The sequence below is a fragment of the Sinocyclocheilus rhinocerous genome, unplaced genomic scaffold (genome assembly GCF_001515625.1).
Source record: "Sinocyclocheilus rhinocerous isolate Xijiao unplaced genomic scaffold, SAMN03320098_v1.1 scaffold299, whole genome shotgun sequence".
Classification (NCBI taxonomy): Eukaryota; Metazoa; Chordata; class Actinopteri; order Cypriniformes; family Cyprinidae; genus Sinocyclocheilus; species Sinocyclocheilus rhinocerous.
Genome location: NW_015652998.1, coordinates 3412531 through 3431994, shown reverse-complemented (window position 1 = coordinate 3431994; position 19464 = coordinate 3412531). Strand labels below are relative to the sequence as shown.

The 19464-nt window shown below is 36.4% G+C and overlaps 1 protein-coding gene and 1 long non-coding RNA gene across 2 annotated transcripts; one reads left to right on the top strand and one right to left on the bottom strand.

Moving 5' to 3' along the window:
• Positions 1-317: 317 nt before the first annotated feature.
• On the bottom strand, positions 318-14960 carry LOC107715310 (uncharacterized). The gene is made up of 3 exons (XR_001637083.1): positions 14949-14960; positions 12375-12377; positions 318-453 (listed from the first exon to the last, which is right to left on the bottom strand). It is a non-coding gene; the product is annotated as an uncharacterized LOC107715310 (long non-coding RNA).
• Positions 13556-19075, top strand: LOC107715309 (alpha-1A adrenergic receptor-like). The gene is made up of 2 exons (XM_016521387.1): positions 13556-14483; positions 18437-19075. The coding sequence occupies exons 1-2, from the start codon at positions 13556-13558 to the stop codon at positions 18859-18861; spliced, it is 1353 nt and encodes a 450-aa protein (XP_016376873.1). The 3' UTR covers positions 18862-19075.
• The last annotated feature ends 389 nt before the right edge of the window (positions 19076-19464 follow it).

Genomic DNA, 19464 nt, shown 5'->3' with positions numbered 1-19464 from the left:
GAGCTAATATGAACTAACAATGAACAATTGTATTTTTATTAAGTAATGTTAACGTTAACATCAAAAATGTTAGCATTTTGTTAACAGAGGCAAAATTTCATAACATCTTGTTAAAGATGTCTATTGATTTTCAAATAATATATCTAATTAAAAACATTATTAACAGTCTTATTTTTCTGTAAAGTTGCTTTGCAATGATTTGTATCATGAAAAGCGCTGTACAAATAAACTCGAATTGAATTGAATTGAATTTTTTAAACTTATTTAATTATTAATAATTAAATAATTAAGAATTAATTAAAATGTTTGTTTAAAATGGTTTATTATGGCTAAAATCTTTAAGATTTTTTAAAGCAATTGTCTTTGTCACTTGTCACTCCATTGGCCGGTTGCATAAAAAGGTTTAAACTAGTCTTACAAGTTAGTCATCAGATGTTTTTCTTTAAAACTGGTCTTTATTTTAAAATTTGGTTACAAAAAAACGTAAAATAGTCTAAGTTGGATCCAAAATAAGACTGATTACCCCTTGGCTAACTGCTAGTTGGTCAAACTAGTTCTTAAGATACTGTCTTAACATAGAGGCTAAGCTTATGCAACTGGCCCCATATGTAGTCATTTAATGTGAGTGCTCATTTAGAGCATTGAGAGCTTGTGAAAAGACTTTAGACTTCACTGTTCAGCATCCAGGACTAATTAAATGGTAATTCTTATGATTCATGCATATTCAGTAGCCCTCATGGTTCATTCATTCAATTAGTCATTTTACATGCATTTCGAATGCAACCATTGATAAGTGTTGTTAATCCTCCCCAGCGCACTGTGTGCATCCAATATTCCCAATTATTTTTAGACTTTTATTCAATAAAGCATATGAATCAGTTAATTTTTAAAAAACCAACCAATGTGCTAAAGCTGCAGCTTGAAAGATCACACCGTTTCATCTGGGTGCTATTGTCGTCACCAGTTCTTACAGGTCATAGCATTAATGAATTAAGCTTATTAATCCAACTAAAACCCAGTCATTGTCATTCACCAATGAGTCCATTTTGGACTATATATGAATCAGACGTGGTTCAGCCTGACCTTGTTTACTCGGTTATAGCAGTCACTATTGATTTTCTGATGATAACACCAGTACCACAATTCAGCACTGTGGTAACAGGTGATGTTGGAAAAGAGAGACTATTCACAGAGTTTAAAAGCCGCGGGTAGTGAGGGAAGTAATTAAGTTATATTTATCACTTTAAACAACAGAGAGTAATAGAGATTTTACAGAAAAACAAAGCTACACGAAGCTACAATCACAAACCAGCAGCACTGCAAACAGGAAGCAGGAATAACACTCTATAATCAGTCTAACATCCTCAGGAGATTAACCCTTAATTGTCTCGGCTTGATCTCTGTCCCTGTTCCAAAGTCACTCCTGAACCCCTTCAGCTACACAGCTAAGCCGTGCCTGTGTGGTAATGCAGACAGTTAGAATCAATGGATTTCTGTCGTTTGTTTTACCGTAAATTAGTCATGCGCAGTACCATTATGGTGTTTGGGCCAAGCAGTGCTAAGTGAATTTAGCAGAGATGTAATGAAATATTATTAATCACGGCAAATAATATTGTAGTAAAATTAGAGTTCTGCTTTCAATGCAACTGGGATTTTCAAAGGTTTGTAGGTGTACTGACTTTTTGACTCTCTGGAAGATTCCACTTAGAAGCAAAATTTGCATGAAGTGTTTTATATTTCAAACAAGGAAACCTCACAATTTGGTGTTTGCAAACAGTGATGACGTTTTTTGTGGGCGGAGCTTATCTGGTGGCAGAAAATGACAGTTTTCAAGTGGCGGTTTATGGAAACCATGGAATAAAAGAATAAAAAAAGGTAAAATTGAGTTAATATTTCAAAATTCTGACTTTATTCTCGCAATTCCGAGATTACATCTCACAATTCTGATATATAATATGTTCCCTTATGAACTGCATATGTGAATATTATGTAGACCAATTGTTTAAATCAAATTTATGCTTTAAAAGCAGAGTAATCATAGCAGGTTTCATTAATTAGTCTGTCCGTTTAAACGTCTGCGTTTAGCTTCAAATGGTGTTTTTGACGACAGAATTCTATAAAAATGATTTGCATTCCGATTCTGACATCCAAAGGCACAACAATGCATTTTATCTCTTATTCCGTGGATTTTTCCCGTTTCACTCCACTTGTTACCAGTATTTTTCTGCCAGCAGAATGCGCACGCAGCTATGAGTGACGTAACTGTGACGTCTACACGAAATTGGTCTATACTCCAATCAGACCATAATGTTGTCCTGTTTTTAAATTTTATTTTATTTTATTTTTGATATTTGGTAAACAAATGAAAAATAATATGAATAAATAAAAATAGTTTGTACTAGGAAACAATGTGCAAACACTTTGCATATATTAGTTACAGTTTTTTTTTTTTTTTTACATATTTTACTTTTTAATTTGCACCTCATTTAAGGGATATCACATCCAAAAATGAAAATTCTATCATCATTTACTCAACCCAGGGCCGGCCCATCGCATAGGCGAAATAGGCAAATGCTAGGTGCGCCCAAATGGGTCAGTTTTTAAGCGGAAAACAAGGAAACAATGCATCACTGCTGTCCCTGAAGCGCCACCTGCTGACAGAGAGTGAATTTGCATTTTCATTCAGCCCATCTGCTGTTTGGTATGTTTTATGTAGCCTAATTTCACAAAGCTAAAGTCAGAACATTCTGTTTTTGCTTCAGGTTTTGAAATTATACAGTCTAATTTAGATCAAAATATAGGCTAATAAAGATTGAATGAATGAATATTCTTCATGCACTCATATTTTCATTCTTTCTTGTCTTTTGCTTAAATACATAAAAAATCAGTACTGGATTCTGCCATGAAAAGTTAAGACCAGTGCATCCCTAAATTTACGAATGTCTGAAATGAAGAAATTAAGATTTAAATGTTAGTATTGTAGCTGCCTTTGGATGATACAGTTCTCTAATTTAAGCTAGCCGAGTTAATGTCAGTTTATTTATTTATTTATTGTGCAACAGTCATATTTATTTCGTATGTAATTTGTTTTATGTCATAAAGGGCACCAGCTAAAATCTTGCCTAGGGCACCAAATTGGTCAATATTGGTCACCTCATGCCATCAAAGATGTATATGACTTTCTTTCTTCAGAGGAACACAAACAAATATTTTTAGAAAAATAAACCATCTCTGTGAATCAATGCATATGACCCCAGTTGATGAATCAATGTCTTCTGAAGCAAAGCGATAGATGTAAGAAAAAAAATATATATATATATATTTTACATACGTTTTAACTTAATAAACCATTGCTTCTGGCCAACTGTCATACACGCATTATATGAATTCACAGAGATGGATTATTTTTCTAAAAATCTTTGTGTTCATCTTGAAGTAGGAAAGTCATATTGTTATGATCACTGTCTTGTGCCTCTCTGTTTTGTGTTCAAGGACTTTTATGTTGAAGTGTTTCCTGTGTTTAGTTCATGTCCCCCTTGCTCCTTTGCCTATTTTGTTTGTTTCCATAGTTACCCCTATTAGTTGTCATGGTAATTCATTAGCTCCGCCCTCCTTGTATCTTCAGTGTCCTGTGTACATATACCCCTGTTTCAGTGCTTGTTTGTCAGTCGTTGTATCCTGTAGATGTCCATGTTCTTTGTTTCATGCTCTTGTTTTCTGTTTAGCCGTGTTTGTTTTATTTTATTAATAAATCAATATAAAAAAAATTCTGCATTTGGATCTTCCTCATCTTGCTTTCATTCGACCCAGCATTACACATATAGCCTACATCTGGGATGCCATGAGAGGGAATAAATGCTGATTGTATTTTCTTTTTTGGGTGGAGTATCACTTTAAGATTAATAATCCCCATTATGCTGAATAATACCAATTTGTCTAAATTAATTTGAGTGACATTTTAAAAATAACATATCCTTATATAAAACCCTGAAAGGCTTTGAAATTAAATTGATTCCTGTGGGTTTACATTACAGCACAACAATAACGATATGTTTTTATTCCTCAAAACATTAGGTGTCCAATGTACAGATGAACAGCTGCTACTCTGCTGAAACAAATAAAATCAATGGTTTGTTTGGGTGATGAATCAGAATGCAGGCACACAGAACTGTTCAATCACAAGCTGGTCTCATGTTTTCCAGGCTTTACTGCATTTATCTTCTAGTGATATAAAAGGATAATGTTTGAATTAAAAAAAAACAAGGCCATTAAAATAGTGGCTTGAAGAATGTCCCTCTTGAAAACAGTTGTAATGTCTTGGAGAGAACACATGGATGCAACATGGCACAAAATTAGCCTGCCTATTTTTGTAACATCTGATTTATTTACAAATGCCCAAATTGAATTTTATCTCATTGCTGGAATGTGATTTGGTTGTTATTCATTGTATTGCTCCAGCATTCCTTACTTTATCATTGTGGGGAACTTACCCTTATGAATGTCCTCCCACATAGTGTAGTAGATTATGTAGTAAAGTACACAGAAACAGTTAAGTTAAAACAACTTCCAACTAAAATAGCTTTTTTGTGTGTGCTGAACTATGCAATGACTTTTGACATATGTTATGTTATGTTGCTATGTTAGCCTGACAAAAACAAACACATTTTTAAAAATATATACCGTAAACTATAGAAGTGTGTTATTTTGGGTCATACAGTATTGACTGTAAAACGGTTCTGTCTCTTCAGTAGAGTTTGGGCCAAAGTTAGGCTAAATTATGCTTAACTGCTTTAGGCTGCCTTTATTTTAGGTATGAAAAAAAAACAGGCCACTATGACTGTTGATTCCAGCGAGAAGAGCTTTAAGGTCCATCTTTTTAATTCTTTTCCATGTCTTTTGCCCAGACCTATCCATTCATGGAGAGGTTATTTTTCATTTTAAATAATTGTGCTGTTCGCAGTTTTCATGCTACCCAATCAAAACTGCTGATTTTGATAGATTACTGTCTTTTTTGGACATCAGGCTGCATGGGCGTCGGAACCATTGAATGAGGGTGGGACAGGAGGACCCACACACTTTTAAAGACCAATGATATTGGACCCAGCCATTTTACCGTCTCTAATTCAGCGAATATGTGTACTTTTCAGAGCGCCGGCAGTCAAATCTATTCCACATGACGAATGCCCTAATAAATTAAACTCCATTTAGCTACAGCCTTGAATTCCACGCTGCTGCTTCCTCAAATCCATTCCACTCGGCTCATTCAGAGTCCATATAAATGAAACTCCATTCCGTGTTTTCACTACTCGCGCCTGCTGCACTCTCGCGACACAGCAAAATAAACAAAGCATCAGCATCTGCTGCTCAGATACACCTAAACCTACCTGATACTTTATTTCAACTTTTCGATTATTTCCTTGATTTTTATTTTTATTGAAAACAAAAGCTTTTCCGATGTGACATGAGATGTGAAAAGGGAGAAGAACGATTTCGGCAAAAGGCGGACGCGAACTCGGGTCGCTCGCATCAGAAACACTACGCAACCCGCGTTTCCACTTACACCACTGGAAACGTTATTCAATATCCGTTTTTTGTAATGTTCAGCCAATCAGAATTTAGCAGCCTAGTCTCTGATTGGCTGGAATTACGGCACATTGTATGGCTGGGTTGTGTTGAGCACGCGAGCTGTTGGTATTTAGCGAGCACTGAGGGCAGGCATCAGGTGAGCAAGCTAGTGAAACATTGCGCGCAAAAGAGAAGGACTGCACACACCCAAAAACTTATTTTAATGCAAAATTGATTTTCGTGTGCTCTAAATACTTTTTTCTTTGCGAAACGAACGTTTTCTCCACAAAACTCAGATCGCGCGCGTGCAAAATGCACTTTTGTGCGCTCAAAAAATGATCTTTCGCACGCAGAAATGTGGCAGAAATGTAATCCCATAACCCTCCAACGTCCCCTCCAACGTGCACGCTGACCCTCCATCTCCAACGTCCATCCAGCGTCATTCATTCCAGCCGAGTGACAACAGAGACCTGCTGAGCAATACAAACCGAGAACGCTAAATCACTGTGAAATCACATCCTTTCAGGGCCGCAGACTGGGAAATGTTGCTGTTTTTCCAGAAAGTCTCACAGGAGCTGCAAAATGTGCAAAACTCATTTAAACTCGGAAGCATGGAGAATCTTCTATGGTCCCTGCGGGTCATATAGGCTACTGATGTTACTTAAACTTCATTCCGTCTATTTCGGGACACATTTGTCAAAGTTACCCGGGAATTTGTGGATTAAAAATGAATGTCACGCAAATGTGCATTCCTTCACAGTACTTTAAAATGTAACTTGAGAATTTAACAACGTTTTTTAAAAAAAAAATCAGCCACGGCAAGCAGCGAAATAGCCTAAAAACTATTGTTGACAAGTGAAATTTAATGCGCTTCATAATATTAACCAAACTTAAATAAATTACAGAAAGACAGCATAGTAACCAATAATAAACTTCAGCCGAGATTGACTGCCGTCTGGGAGGACAGCACTGCGAAACCAGCTGCTGCAAAAGCGGATAAAGGGCTAAGGGTTAGGTCAGATGTTAACAAAAAGTAAATAGTGGTTATTATTATTTACAAGGGATATGGTTATTTAAAATGGATCGAGTGTTTGGACACCATTGTAATGCAGCAGAAATGTCCAATTATCAGGAAGATAAACGCTCCAGGCGATACCAATAGGCTATAAAACACTGTCTTTCGTTGCTGAACATAAGGAAGAGAATGGGAGCTGCTATTTTGTTTATAAATATCCAAAAGCAAGTCAAAGAGCTTTTCTTTCACTCTCATTGTTCCTCTTGTTTATTGATGCATCAGTGGACACCACTGCATAGACATGGCACTAAATCAATAATCTGCACTGAGAATGTCAGTGGACATCCTACTTATTTCATTTGCATAGACGAATATAAATTTAATATTAAATGAAGGCATGTCTTTCTTTACCTTCTTTTCTTCTCCACTTTTCCACTGTCACGTTCCTGCTTACTCTGGATTACATGAAATTCCATGTGAATCGCTTGTGATTTTCAAAGTAAATTACTTGGGGATAAAAGTGTCTGCTATGCAATTATGTATAATGCAGTGCAGATCTGAGTAAATGGGTCCTTTTGACTCTTTTCTGTTAATTTTAGAGGACCTTTTTTCCTCTAGTGCGGATGCTCTCTAATGAGTGTAAAGAATTAGTATTCATGTCTGTGATGTTCCATTTCTGGAGTTTTTCCTTTATCAGGGCAATATGACCCTTGTATCATTTTTTGCATCTACATCTGTCCCACAGATGGGGGGTGGGGGTGTAATATATGGAGTACATTTCCCAAAGCGGGAAGAGGAAGCAGGTTCTGAAATGCAGGAAAAACTAAAAACATTAATATCAGTATATGTAATATGTTTATGTGAAAGTTTTCCCATAGAAATCCAATTTTGCAGTTTATGATAATTTACTTATTTTTATGCATTACTTTTAGTTAAAGCTGGTTACGTAACCAACAAAGGGTGCAGTTACATGATAGTTATGTGATAGTCATAGTGTATTTTCACTATATCTAGTATGGATTCAAAAGGAGCTGCTTCCTGCAATGGGCAAATTATACCGACGTCTGGTACTTTGTGTTCCAGCACTAATATGTGGAGCACAAAAGCAAAGGTAAAAGATGCTATCATCATAACATCCAGGATATTGACACTAAGATAAATCTCATGCACTGATGGCTCATGTCCCATGATTAACTCTTGGCATTATTCTCTTCTGCCTGTGAGACTATGTGATATTTCCAAACCAAACCAGTGTATTAAAATAAGGCTCACATTCGAATATTCCACAGGCGTCAAGAGCAATAACATTTTTGCAGCTATTCTCATTAACCTTATAAAATAACTATTTGTTATATATTTGACTGCTGAGAGAGCAAAGACGTTAACAAAGCCTATAGACAAGATGTGCTGGAAAAAAGATTTGGTATAAATTAAAAATCTACACTACCGTTCAATAGTTTGGAGTCAGTATAACAACTTTTAATGTTTTTAAAAGGAGTCTCTTATGCGCATGAGGAATAATTTATTTGATACAAAAATACTGTAAAAATTAAAATTTTTTATAACTGTTTTGTATTTTAAAATATTTTCAAATGTAATTTATTCCTGTAACGGCAAGGCTGATTTTCAGCAGACATTACTCCACTCTTAGTGATCCTTCAGAATTTATTCTAATATGTTGATTTTATGCAATTTAATGCATCCTTGCTGAATATAAGTATTCATTTATTTAAAAAAAAAATATTACTGACCCCACACTTTTGAATTGTAGTGAATATCTATAGAAGAATATCGTTACAGATTTAAGTTTAAAATAAACATTTTCAATAGCCACTTCTGAAAAGGTCATGGGAATAAGACATGAGGACAAACAATAGAATCTTGCAGTAAAATACCATATGAGGCATATGTAGATCCTCTAGTAAATGAATGGTTCTCTGGGGAATCATTAATATACATCTGACTGTATATAATATTTATACACCAGTCATTTTACAATTGTTTTGTGTTGCAAAGGGAGGATTTTGAAATAGCAGGGCAGCAGCAAAATTCAAATGTTCCCACACATGTAAGCAAATACATTTTTATATCATGACTCTTTTTTTTTTCTGTAAAATCTCTATTACTCTCTGTTGTTTAAAGTGATAAAATATAACTTAATTTCCACCATATTTCTGATATTATCTATCAACCTAATCTGATTAATTTGATCGTTCGCTTTTAATGATGAACTGCCTTTAACTGAAAAATTTGTGTTTACTATTGTCATTTTGCATTATTGACACACTATTTTCCTAATTAATGCTGTTCAGTTGCTTTGACACAATCTGTATTGTTAAAAGCGCTATATAAATAAAGGTGACTTGACCTGACTCTGAGTTACATAACTGTCTAACTTTATTATCTCCATCACAGAGTTTTTTTTTTTTTAAGCAGTGTTCAAGAGGAATTCATTTCAAGGATTAAAATCAGCTTTTTGTTTTGGCGTTAAATAGCATAACAATATTTGTAATTTCATTTGAGACAGCATACATTTTATCCGGAAAGTTTCAAGTTGACTTTATTAAACAAACCTTTGTATTTATCTATATATATACCTAACCACAGAATTTGAGCATAATATTATTTGCCTGTCTCACCAAAACCCTCACAGCCCTGCCTTGCAGCAGCCCTGCCTTGCAGCTAAATGTCTGGCCACAATCCAGACAGATGAATTACGATGAGTTTTTATTGCTTCACCCTCACAGCCCTGCCTTGCAGCAGCCCTGCCTTGCAGCTAAATATCTGGCCACAATCCAGACAGATGAATTACGATGAGTTTTTATTGCTTACATAACTGGAGTTGCTCAGAAAAGCTTGGATTCCACAATGGTCTGTGCCCTTCATACAAGACTGGAGGATTAATGTTTTTTGAAATCCTAATGGAGACCATAATATTGTAACCACCATTCTCAGCTGTCTCATTTGTACATGATTAAATAAAATCATACTAATTATTTAGTCCTAAATAAACCTGTGTGACAGTGACTGTGTACTTTAGGTGTCCCTGAGATGGTAAAACATTCTAACCAGGCTTACAAGATTTAAACTCAACTACTGTAAATGAAAACAGATGATGATCGGAGTCCTAATCCTAAAATACCCATGTGCACTTTGTAACATCATCATTTTAAAAACATGCCTTACGAAAAACGAGCATTAACCTTCTAGAGCCACTCACCGGACATTTCATTTCCGAACTGCTGCAAAACGTACAACAACCAACATAGTAAAACATTGCCTGATTCACGTTCATTTGTTTTGGATAAAACTGAACAAGCTTTTAGCACCACTCACTGGACATTTCACTTTGAAAGTGTCGCTAAACATGCAAGAAGCAATGTTGTATCAGAAACGTCGCGACAGCCATGTTTTTCCAATGATCCTAGGTTTGAACTTTTAGTTTACAAAAATACAAATAAATAGTCAGCTGGTGTTACTTCTCTAAAGAAATGTAAAGCTAAACTTAAAGGAACAGTTTAACCAAAAATAAAATTTTGCTGAAAATTAACTCACCATCTAAGATTCTTCATCTGAACAGATGTGGAGAAATGTAGCATTACATCACTTGCTCACCAATGGATCCTCTGCAGTGAATGGGTGCCGTCAGAAGAAAGTTCAAAAAGCTGATAAAAACATCACAATAATCCACAATAATGAGTACATTTTCAGCAAAATTTCTTTTTTGGGGGAACTATTCCTTTAATAGTTGGATTTCCAAATAATAGTTTGCGCCACAACACATTCTCGTGGGAATTCATAACTGCTTTATGTTTTGGCTGAATTTTGTTGAATATATGAAAATGAAAAAGCCAGGTGTGGACCTTCATGCTTAGTATTTTCCTAAAAATCATACATTACAAAATCGTCAACTCATACAATTTAGAAACCAAAATTTAAAAAAAAAAATTATTTTCACAATTTAATAATTAAAGATATAATAATACATGTAGGTGTTTGATTTCTAAGGACATTTTTGTTTATATTTTGTACTGTTGGGTCACCAATTGATGTCTAATTCAAAATCTGGGCCTCAAACTAAATCAGTCTCACTGGTAAAGACTATTCAACATGAATTTTAATAAGCTCATTTTATAGACAAAAGTGTTTTTCATCCTTATGGAAGATGAGCAAAACGATTTGAGATCTGTGATATTATGGCTTCACAGGATGCCTACTAATTACGCTTCCTTCCCATGCTTTATTATGCCCACCTAATTATGTGCACTGCATAGAATTGCAAAACACCTCTCGCTTTTCTTTTTTTATTATTATTTTTATCTTTTCACAAAACAATGAATATTTTGGTTCCTTATTTTAAAAGCAATTCTTTATTCAAGACAGATACTTATACACTGTGTGGCTATAATGTAAATGTAATTCCTTCAAGAGAATTATCTGATATGGAGTCGGCTATATCTACTGTCACTCTGCTGTTTGACAGATGCTTGCCGCTGCGCTGGGAGAAGATGACGCAGTTTAGCGTGGTACGGCTGACAACTCAGCATTTTCTTGCCTTTAAATCTCACCTTTCACTTCACATTACCTTCTGCAATTCATCATCCAAAGCGGCGATGGTATTAAATGTAATCGCCTTAATTCACTTGGAGTGTGTTTGAGCTAATAGTTGGATGGTTTTCAAGAGCTATACAGTGCCAGTGCCACGGGGTATGTGTGCATGCCTGTATACTGGTCACACAGCGGTCTGGCTGCTGTTTCTCCTGAGCTCAGCACTGGCGTCTGGGTTGAAATGCATCAGCCATACATTTGGTGCCATCACCTACCGACCCATCCACAAAGGATATAACTTTCCCCTTCACGTCACATGCTCTGCTGTTTCCTATTAGCCTCTGGTGGGAGTACAGTTTAAGACTCCTTAATCTATCAGCTGTGTCTGTATCACTTTGTAATGAACAATCTTTAAGGGTTGGCCTCACTTTGTAAAATCTCTCAGAGTCTGAATTTTTAATGGCAAGGCTTATTTAATATTGTCACAACGAGGATATTCCTGCATGACAGCAGGCTTGTTTCCTTTTTCACAGTTCTGGCTAACTGTAATTTATTTTGATTTCTGTATAAATTAGTTGACTTCTGGGGGTTTTCATCCATCTGTTTGAGATATCTGTTTTCTGTTTTTTTTGGCGCAAGCCATTTAAGTACTCCATCACTGTCAAAGTATATTCCTGTTTGGCTGGCATTTGCGAAGAGATTGGGTTAGTGGCTAGTTTATAAAATTACAGATGATTTGCAGGAATATTTGGACACTCATGGCAGTCTTTAAAGATGTGCAGAGCGTGCAGACCTTTGGCAGTGAATGACTTTGTGCTTTCTGCAGTTCATTTGTGCGCTACATTAGGACCAGACACTAGAAAACGTGCTTTGGGACTAAAAGTGGTACTTAATATCTAAAAATAATTGTTTTTAGAAATTTGTGGACATACGGCATGTGTGACAGATTGGTATTGTATAACTGCACAGTCCTTGTGGGACTCAAATGGGCATCTAGATACCACCATGCATCAACAACCTTGATATTGTTTGCAAGTTTTCCATGTTTTAAATTGCAGATGATCCTAAGAATAGAGCGGTTGGTATGTCCACTGGCATGCTTTCCAGTTGACAATATATTGCATTACCTGACAGCACGCTGTGAAGCTCAAGTGACCCCTTTATTATAATTTATATCTGTCAGCAGGATGGCTAAAAAGGTGTATATGACAAGCAACATTTTATTCTTTAAAATAAACTACAGTACCATCTATTTTTATGTTAGTAAATTTATATTACCAGTAAATAATCCAATCGTGGCTTGTATCTTTTTCAGTTTCTACTTATGACTCACATTTATTAAAATAGTCACATAGTCACTATTCAGTGCTTCTGGTAACAAATCGCATATTTGTGCCATTGAATATCATCAGTGATAAATAATGGTTCAGATATCAGCTATTCATTTCCGACTTGACTGTATTTGAAATATTGCTGGCACTGATTCATATTTCTATAACTTATACTATGCATTTATTTGATTGTAGGGTAACACTTTATTTTAAGGTGTCCTTGTTACACGTTACATGTACTTACTATTATAATAACAATTAATTATGCATAATTACATGCAAGTAACCCTAAGCCAAACTCAAATCCTAAACCTAACCATATAGTAAGTATATGTAGTTAATTAATATTACTCAGTACTTAAATGCATAATTACATTGTAACAAGGACACCTTAAAATAAAGTAGTGCCTGTTTTTGGAACTAGAAACATTTCTTATCTCAGTAGTTATACTACTTAGTATTTATTTGTAAATGTCTAAATTATAGTTCAGTTAAAAAGTTGGTTACATTTTATTTGAACATGTTCTTGTTACAATGTAATTGCATATTAAGTACTGAGTAATATTAATAACCAGCATGTACTTAGGGTTAGGATTAGGGTTTGGTTTAGGGTTAGTTGTAATTAATTATACATAATTTACTGTTACTATAGTAAATACGTGCAATAAATATTAGATGGTTATCGGAAAAACAAGCAGATACTGGTAAGTTTTAAGAAATAAAGGTTACAATGGCTTGCCAAATGAGCAGGTTAATAGGCCGTGACTGCCTGTATAGTCTCCATAGGGGAGGGGGTTTGGTGAATGCAGGAGTGGTCAGCGGCAGTGCGCTGGATCAGCCGGGAACACCGGGAGAGACACTGCGGAGAACTCGGCCAACCAAGTTCCGGACGCGCACATCTTCAACTGGACCTTATCCAACGTTTACAATTATGGACTTTTCCTATTTCGCACTTGTTGCGCAACAGAGCTTACGGATCCTTTGGAGCGGTCATTTTCTATCTTTTTTTTGGTTTGGCATGCAGAAATAGTAACAATTTGCGCATTTGTAGGTGAATACTGCTCTTACATTGGTATGGAGGTACTGCAGAGGCAAGATGAGTTCTGATACAGATCATGCCGTGAACTTCTTGAGTAATGCTTCCTCCGAACTGTCCGACGTCTCCAATTCGAGCTCCCCGGGCAACGGGACCGAACCGAGCTCGTTCAGCCTCAGTCGCGCGCTTCCACTGGGCATGGTTCTGGGCGCTTTTATTGTGTTTGCTATCGTGGGCAACATTCTCGTTATTCTCTCCGTAGTGTGCAACAGGCACTTGCGCATCCCAACCAACTACTTCATCATCAATTTAGCCATGGCAGACCTGTTGCTGAGCACAACTGTCCTGCCGGTGTCCGCCACGCGTGAAATTCTCAACTACTGGGTGTTCGGGAGGATTTTCTGTGACATCTGGGCTGCGGTGGATGTGCTGTGCTGCACCGCATCCATCATGAGTCTGTGCGTGATCTCCATAGACCGCTACATCGGGGTGCGTTACCCGCTGCAGTACCCGAGCATTGTGACCGAGAAAAGGGCGCTCCTAGCCATGCTGGGTGTTTGGGTTCTTGCCTTTGTCATCTCCATAGGACCTCTGCTCGGGTGGAAAGAGCCTCCTTCAGAGGATGACACTGTGTGCCTCATCACAGAGGAGCCGTTTTACGCGCTCTTCTCCTCGCTGGGCTCCTTCTATATCCCTTTAGCGGTGATTCTGGCCATGTACTGTCGCGTGTATGTAGTTGCCAAAAGAACCACGAAAAACCTCGAGGCTGGAGTGATGAAGGAGCGCATGGACTCCAATGAGCTGACGCTTCGGATTCATTATAAAGGCTCTCAGACGCAGGATGACTGCAGCAAAGGCCACATGAGGAGCTCGCTGACACTCAAATTACTCAAGTTTTCTAGAGAAAAGAAAGCTGCTAAAACGCTTGGTGTTGTTGTGGGCATGTTCATCCTGTGCTGGTTACCATTTTTCCTCGCACTACCCATCGGTACGTATGATGGTTTATTAATTATAACCCAACTTTTAGGTATGATTACATAGATCTCAATCCTCCCAGGCTGCACTGGTCAACAAGTCAATCATTTCTTCATTTTATTTTACATTCAACATTTTTACAGTTACATGTTTCACTTGTTTGAGCTATTTTGTAAACTTTGTAAATTCTATAGATTCGTGATGCAAAATAGATAAAAGCTTTATAGCCTACTTTCAGCCTGTGAGTTTCTGTGGTGCTAAATGTAAATGTCCCAAAACGAAATTTAGTATAATTTAAATGTGAGCGACAGACACTGACAGATCAGATTATAAGCGAAACAGTGTTTTAAATTGTATAGCAAAAATGTTTGCTGCACCTTATATGCAAAAAAACTTAATAAAAAGTAAAAAGTGACAAAAAATTGAATTTTATCAAATTAGGTCTATGTCCCTGTTGTAAAAACAGTGTTTTTAGAACATGTTTTTAATGGTCCAGTGTGGTCTACTAGCCTGATCAAGATTCCCACTAGCTAGTCTGTCTGATTCATTATCTAGAAATCAGATTTGTAGTTCATAAATTATAGCAAACATATAAATATAACTATAAGCTTGCTAAGCTTATCATCTGTCCCACCTAAAAGAACATTTAAAGTCTAGCCTAGTTCATTCATCCTAGTTATAGTTCTAACCACTCCTGCACAGTGTTATTGTTTTGATATAAAGGAGTCCCAGGGCATACAGTTTGAGACAGTCTGTGCAGGATGCCCCATTATTTCATTAATCTATCATAAGAAATAAAGTTCAACCTTGTTGGACAAATGAGAGACAAACCCATGTGACATTACCACAATAATTAGATTTTTATAAATATTTGTAGCGGCGTGTGTCTTCTGTGGAATTTATCTCCAATTACAGCCGTTCCTGTGGTGGATGATTAACAGTGGAATGCATGCACATGATTCTATCAGCTGTAGAAACATGTCATACACATTATATCACACTTAAAGAGGGAACCAGAAAGATGTACAAGCTGAATATATTTTGGAGCATATTTAGGCCTGTCTTACACTTTCATTGTGGTACTTTGCTGGTATTGCTCCATGCATTACAAGAGACCACATCTTAAAATATCATGCTATAGTTTATCATAAAAATCATACAATATCATGGTGCATTATATTTTAAATAATGGCATATTTATAGTTTATTTTAGTTTAGTAGTTACTACTAACATGCAATGCTGTTACAGTTGAATGATGAACAGTCAAATAATGATTAAAATAACCATAGCAATAATTTTACAGATTGAATATCAAGATATCTGACACTTTAGAATGTGATTCTGTTGCCAGGAAAATCTACACGTCTCCAGTTCCGTTGGTAAATTCATTTTCTGTTTGTGGTACCCAGCTCAGATCTCTCGTTGTTATTCAAAAACATCTTAAACTGTTAAAGTTCAATACGTTTACTCACAAAATGAACAGTTTCAATTTCTCTCATGGATGAGAGCCAGTGGAACAGATGCAGAGGGTTCATTGCAAAGACATAATTTTTGACGTATGAAGCCTTTACTCATGAATGTGTTGTTTTGAAGTGAAAGCAACGCCTGTCATGTTAACCTGATGTGTGGTCATTTAATTCAGCAATGGATGAGTCACTACAGAGCCGGTCCCTGAAGCTTGCTGAAGTCTCCTGGTGGAATGCATTGGAGATGCCAATGTCTTCAGAGCACTCTCATTCCCAGGCTCACTCCCTATCTGAATCCAGAGGTTTCTGATGAGGTGTGGGAATATAGGAGAGGTACTATTCCCACCACAGAAAAATCTGGTCAAAATTTAATCACCCTCCTATATTCACTTTGTGACCCAGAAGGTCAGCTCCCAGTGACCTTCTAAAGAGTCATATTAGCAGATGGGCCGATATGTTTTTCCTGCAAATGAGTAAGGAAATATTTGGAAGGAAAATATATTCCATGTGTTCGACCTTGAGGAGTTAACTTCCCTTCTTTAAGTGGCCTTTGTTTTCATATGCCATGTTATGAATTTTGAAATGAACTGGTGTTTGAGAAGATAGTCATTTCTGGTTGCATTGCATCAAGATTAGGTCATGATAGTTACTGTCCGCAGGCGAATATTTGACTTCCTTTAACTGTCATATTTTTAATCACAGTATCTATTATGTTTTATTTCCACAAATGCTTTGAGTGTTGATTAAGCTCAAAAGGCTGCAAAAATTAATTTACTTGCTTTCTGCTACAGAATAATTCATTTTCTCTTCTAGATGGTAGATTGAATGCAGATTGAATACAGATAATTGAAAAATCAATGACCTCTTTGCCACCAGGCCACATAAGAGTTTATCCATCAAGTAATGTGTTTTCTAAGGGCAGTTCGTACTATTTTGGCAATGATTTCAACAGACTAGATTTAATCACAGATGAACTAAACAACTAAATAACAAAGCAGCAAGGTTTCTCTAAATGTCAGCTGGAAAACAGAACAGAAACCACTTGCTTAAAGGAACAAGGTTGCTGCAAGATTGTTTGTTGACTTCTTATAGCGCAGATTGTCTTAATTTATAGCTGCTCTGACTGAGAGATGTCTGAGTGACATGTGATTTAGAGAAGGAAGAGGCGAGAACATCTTAACGTAATGGAATAATTCACTTACTGGCAGAGATAGGAGCTGACTGCAGGCCTCACACCTGTGACTCTTCTTGAAGTGTGGTAATGAAACCAAGTCTCATCCGGCTCTGTACTGATACATACCATAGTGAATTAGATCAAATCATTCACTTCAGGCATCCATCCTGTTCCTGACAGAGGAATTATTATAAGCACATAACTTTGAAACTTTCTGATTAACAGAGTTATTTTTGTTGACTTGTTTTGTCTAATTAGTAAGATCAGAGCCCAAAAAAAATGGGTATGGACTGCACATCAGGCATTTGCAGGCGAGTGAAAATGGTGAATTCGTCAGGGAAGAGTGAGTTAGTAAACTCATGAGCAGAGATGAGCTACAGTCAAAGTCTGGAAAAGCATGATGGATCTGTGTGACCTTTATTTTTTATGTTTTGGAGACCAGGGGAGTAAAAACCGAAGAAAGATTTCCAGTTTGAAAATGGGACCTCTAGAAGAGAACGATTTTTTTTTTGGCTTATTTCTTTAAATAGATTGTTGGTTGCAGCTGGACTAAAATTGTAAAAGCACTATAAATCTTCCTCAGAGACAGATTTTGGAAAAACTTAAGATAACCATTTTAATAAAAGCTTACAGAGTGCACAGCAAAGAACAGGTTATTCAAATTATGCTTTTTATGGCCGGATGAAAGTGTTCAAAAATAGACTTACTTTTTAAGACAGAGACAGACTTAATGTTGAATTAGAGACTTAGAAATATGACAGATAAAACTTAATTTCATGAAACCTGTCAAGAACATATACAAAGAAATAGGGAACAAAAAAATAAGGAAATTATATTTTTTTGCTCAACTTTTATTGAGAACATTTTATTATTATATAAATTTTATGTAATACTGTTTATATATTATATAGATTTATATCAGTTGGTTGTGTGTGTGTGTGTGTGTGTGTGTGTCATATTTTAATGACAGTTAATGTTTTCCCATGCCATTTGCATTTTTAAAATGCAAAAAAAGTATTTGTACACATTGTGATAGTTTATATATATATATATATATATATATATATATATGTATTGTTACAGTGATTAGACTAATAAGACACACTCAAGTAAAATATCTGTTCACATAACGTTAATGAGAATCTGGAGAGAAATATGTTTATTGTCATTAAGATTATAAAGATTTACAAAAATGTTGATTCTTTAAGTTATTTCTGTACAGTACATGTGAGTTAATAAAGTCTGCCATCTATTGGTAAAAGATGAAAACGCATTGTGCATGCAGATTGTTTACAAAAATTCCCTTTTATTTCTCTTATTTTTAGGGTCGTTTAACACCAGTTTACGTCCTCCTGAAACATTCTTCAAAGTGATCTTCTGGCTGGGCTACTTCAACAGCTGCCTGAACCCCATTATTTACCCCTGTTACAGTCGTGAGTTCAAGCAGGCCTTCATTCGGATCCTGCAGTGCCAGTGTCAGCAGAGGAAACAACAGGGCTGGAGGGCGTACAACTACCGCGTCCAGAAGGGCTCGGATAACCAGGTCTACACAGACACCAGCTCCATTTGCATGAATGGCAGTCAGCAGACCCTGGCCCCAGTGCAACCCAGCCCAACGTTATTCAGCAGAGTTGTGGGCTCTCGTCCGGCATCAGGCCTTCTTCCAGGCTGGGGCCCCTGTACTTCCTCTTCCTCCCTATCTGGGAGCCCTTTCCCGATATCTAGACACACACCTGAGACTACAATCTAGCTTGGTGTCAATAGACTTTCATGCCAATGCTTTTCTCTGTCTTTCAGTTCTTTCTGGATGGATCTGATACATTATTATAGATGTGAAATACATTGGGCATCTTGTCATGCATGTCAGCATTGTTGTTTAATTTGATAGTTGCAGTTGCTATGTAAGAGATAATGTACAGTCAGCTGGTAATGATCACAAAATAAACCCCGACCGGGTGATAAGGATGCAGACGCGAATAAGTAAATAAATAAATGGACATGAAATATTGATTTAAGTTGATATTATTTTATCTGCATATTGTCTTAGCTTCCGCTAAGAAAAAAAAATAGACACTGCAACAATAGAGTAATATTATTGACACTAAAGTTCTCTGAGTTTATTTTCACTGCGGTCGACAACTAAGATTCAAGATGGCGGCAGTTGCAATTGTGTATAACGAGAGAGAATGAGTCTGGGACATGAAAATAGTGCCGGTTTCACGTTAAGAAGTTTGAATGCATTGCCGTGCATGACGGAGAATAAAAAGTGCAACGGTACCCACTTACTATTGGTTCCGGAAGTATTTTACTTCTATTTTCCCATATAGATAAAAAAAAAATTATAATCCTTAAA